Below are 2,845 nucleotides of genomic sequence, written 5' to 3'. Positions count from 1 at the left end.
TCCGGGGAGAGGAAAGAAAGACAAATGCGTTGGTGCTTGCGAATTGAAGAATGGCAACGAGATCCGTTGACGGGTAGCAACCTCACCGAGAAGCGTGTTGTTTATTTTGATAAACTATGGTAAAATTTCATGTTGCTGACGTAAACTATCCAGGATTTCGTGCAATCAAGAGTTCCGTGCCAATAGTTCGATTTGCACCAAAAATTGGTCAATTCTCGCTTGGAAAGGTTCGTTGGAAAGCCTACGGAATAACAAACCCAACGTGGGTATTTGCGTGGTTAATCATGCATTATTCTCTGAAATATTCACACAAACGCTAATCATCGCCCGATGCACTGATGCTCATGCTTCATCTCGCTGTTTTTTTTTTTTTTTTTTTGCGAAGTTATATGTAGTATAAATTTCAGAGGATAAGTGAACGCTGTAGCGAAGCGATTGCATATCTCGGTAATCCCTGTTGACCGCTGCACTCCCCAGATTAAATCCCAGATATAACTGGGATTACTTGCATCACAGTAACTAGATCGTCTTCGACTTAGCTGGGAATACACTTCTTTTTCCGCAACGAAAGATACTCAAAACAGATATCAGAGATTCAGTCACGTGCGTAGTTTGAATTTACTTCGTACAACATTATCTGCTAGTACGCGTAGAATCCTTATTCTGCAGGCACCACCAAGATACTAGCGGACCGATGGACAACAATATGTTCTGGATACAAACTATATAAAAGAGAAAAACGACTTCAATAAGCCACGCTCTTTGAAGACAGACAGTCCAACAAATTTTGACATGCAGCAAAAGTCCCAACCTTGATTCGAGGGATCAACCCCGGGTGGTAATAGAACGAATCAGATTATTATAAGCCCGTTTGATTGGGTATAGAATTTCCCCTTCCAACCATTTTGCTAGTGCGGTGATCATGCGGCGAGTACAAGTAGACCGTGATTTAAGTAAGCCGCGTGCTGATCTTTGAGTGTTAATGCTTTCTTCACAGGCTTGAAAGGCCCGCGGTGCGATACAACCTGTAAGGATAAAACGGGGTCAAACGGACAGAAAAAAATGCCATCTTTGAATGGATTCCGCAAAAAAAAACTATTTGTTATCTTGGTACTTCGTCTTGGAGATTTCATAATCTGGGTTTAAGCTGCCTTTCGGGTTAGTTTATAGTATTTTAATTGACGTTACTTATGATGAATTAACCTTTCAAAGCGACAGAGTTGTCACTCTTCTGCTTCGGCCCACGAAATACTTCCGCCAGATGCACGGCAAACGTTAAGACCTCGCGAGCCCAGGCAGGTTAGACTTCTACACGCACACAAAGAGAAATACGTGGTTGCGCAGTTCGCGACCAAAGACCGGTAGCCCTTAACTATCAGATACGGACAATCCGATGCCAAAATATGTTTTAAACTTGCTACTTTTGCTCAACGTTCAGCTAACATTTGATGTCGGCTGAATGTTGAGCGAGATAACATCGAGCGAGTTACGCAGTATCGTGGAGTTAACCCCTTGAGGGCTGTCCATACCTAAAGGTATCCCCAGTATAATTAAATATACCAAATATGGTAATTGAGTGCTGGAAACTTACTGAGTTTGTACGATTAAACACATGACTGAACTTCATACCCGTAGGTCGTGTTCCAGCAACCGGTTTTGATGCGCATTAAACCGTTCTGTAATTTATAATGCAGTACTGTATCCCCGCTTTCGTGGGGTTGAAACTTATAGGTTTTGCTGTTGGCTTATCCATTTTACTCCAGACATTCAACAGTAGTAGCCACAACACAAGTTTAACTCTTCGATAGATGGCTATTCAGCATTAACTCGAAGAGTAAGGCAGATAAATCAACGTTGAGTTGGTTTTTACGATTTGCTAAACGACGAATTACAGCTTCGTTTTGTCGCAGTGCGTGCAAACCACAACGTATATATCCACATAAAGTATATAATCCAAAAACTAGAACTGTTTTCCAGAAAAGGGTGCTTTGTAGCAGAAGTGATAACAACAAAACCTTCTCCACTGAACTTGTTCGTCATCACTGTCACTGGCACTTGACATGGGAGTAGTTTGGTCGTGTTATGTTTAGACTTAAAGCAATATTTCACTATTACCAATAACTTATTGGACAACAGCATAAAAATATTATTGATCAATTTTTTTTCTTTTAGCAGAATATTATCATGGGAAGCTTATATGATAATAAATGGCCTTATATATCTATAGAAGCCTGATAACATAGGATTCTTGACTTAATATCGTTCTGAGGTGTAGTGGTCGGGTAGATTTGATCTTATACCACTTATTGTTTGCAGGTAAGTAAAAGGAGGTTCTTACTCTGACTACTTGTGCCCTCTGTTTGTGTAACCGTGCTATCGAGGAGCAGCGCCCGTGGTTTGAAACCTGCGCGTATACACTTCTAATGCTTCCACTGTTTTTTGTTTCCTACCTCGCTCCCGCAGGGTAGACAGATAAAAACTGAATCGCCATACTCTGCAATTCAATTGACGACGTGCTCTTGTTCACTTGTAGTTTATCAGTCTCAGCCTGAGACTCTCAGGCCTCCTTCTTGACGAAAGCTGCGACCTCCCGAGCTAAGCGCTCCATTCTGTGGCTCTCCCAGTACTCCTCCTCTTCGGCAATCGCCTCCTCTGCTCGGATCTGTGAAATGAACTCGGCCAGCTCCACACGCTGGTCTTCGGCTGCGATGCGGCCAAGACGACCACGGTAGGCTCGCTGCAATGTGATTGCAGCCGCATGATCCAGAGCGCGTTGAGCGTCGATCTCTCGTCGACGCAGCATCCACTTTTTCCCTGCGATTTTGCCCAAGTGGCCACGATACAC

The 2,845-nt window shown here is 42.9% G+C and overlaps 1 protein-coding gene across 1 annotated transcript in view; it reads right to left on the bottom strand.

The window, feature by feature from the left end:
• Positions 1-2,557: 2,557 nt before the first annotated feature.
• PPTG_23292 (hypothetical protein) overlaps positions 2,558-2,845 on the bottom strand; it is a gene marked incomplete at both ends in the record, with an annotated part of 7,867 nt that continues 7,579 nt past the window's right edge. The window contains one exon of the mRNA XM_008909689.1: positions 2,558-2,806. Coding sequence (XP_008907937.1) covers positions 2,558-2,806 — 249 coding nt within the window. The remainder of the gene's footprint in view (positions 2,807-2,845) is intronic.

The sequence above is a fragment of the Phytophthora parasitica genome, assembly GCF_000247585.1.
Source record: "Phytophthora parasitica INRA-310 unplaced genomic scaffold supercont2.34, whole genome shotgun sequence".
In the NCBI taxonomy this organism is placed as follows: domain Eukaryota; phylum Oomycota; class Peronosporomycetes; order Peronosporales; family Peronosporaceae; genus Phytophthora; species Phytophthora nicotianae.
This window is presented reverse-complemented; position numbering and strand designations above follow the sequence as displayed.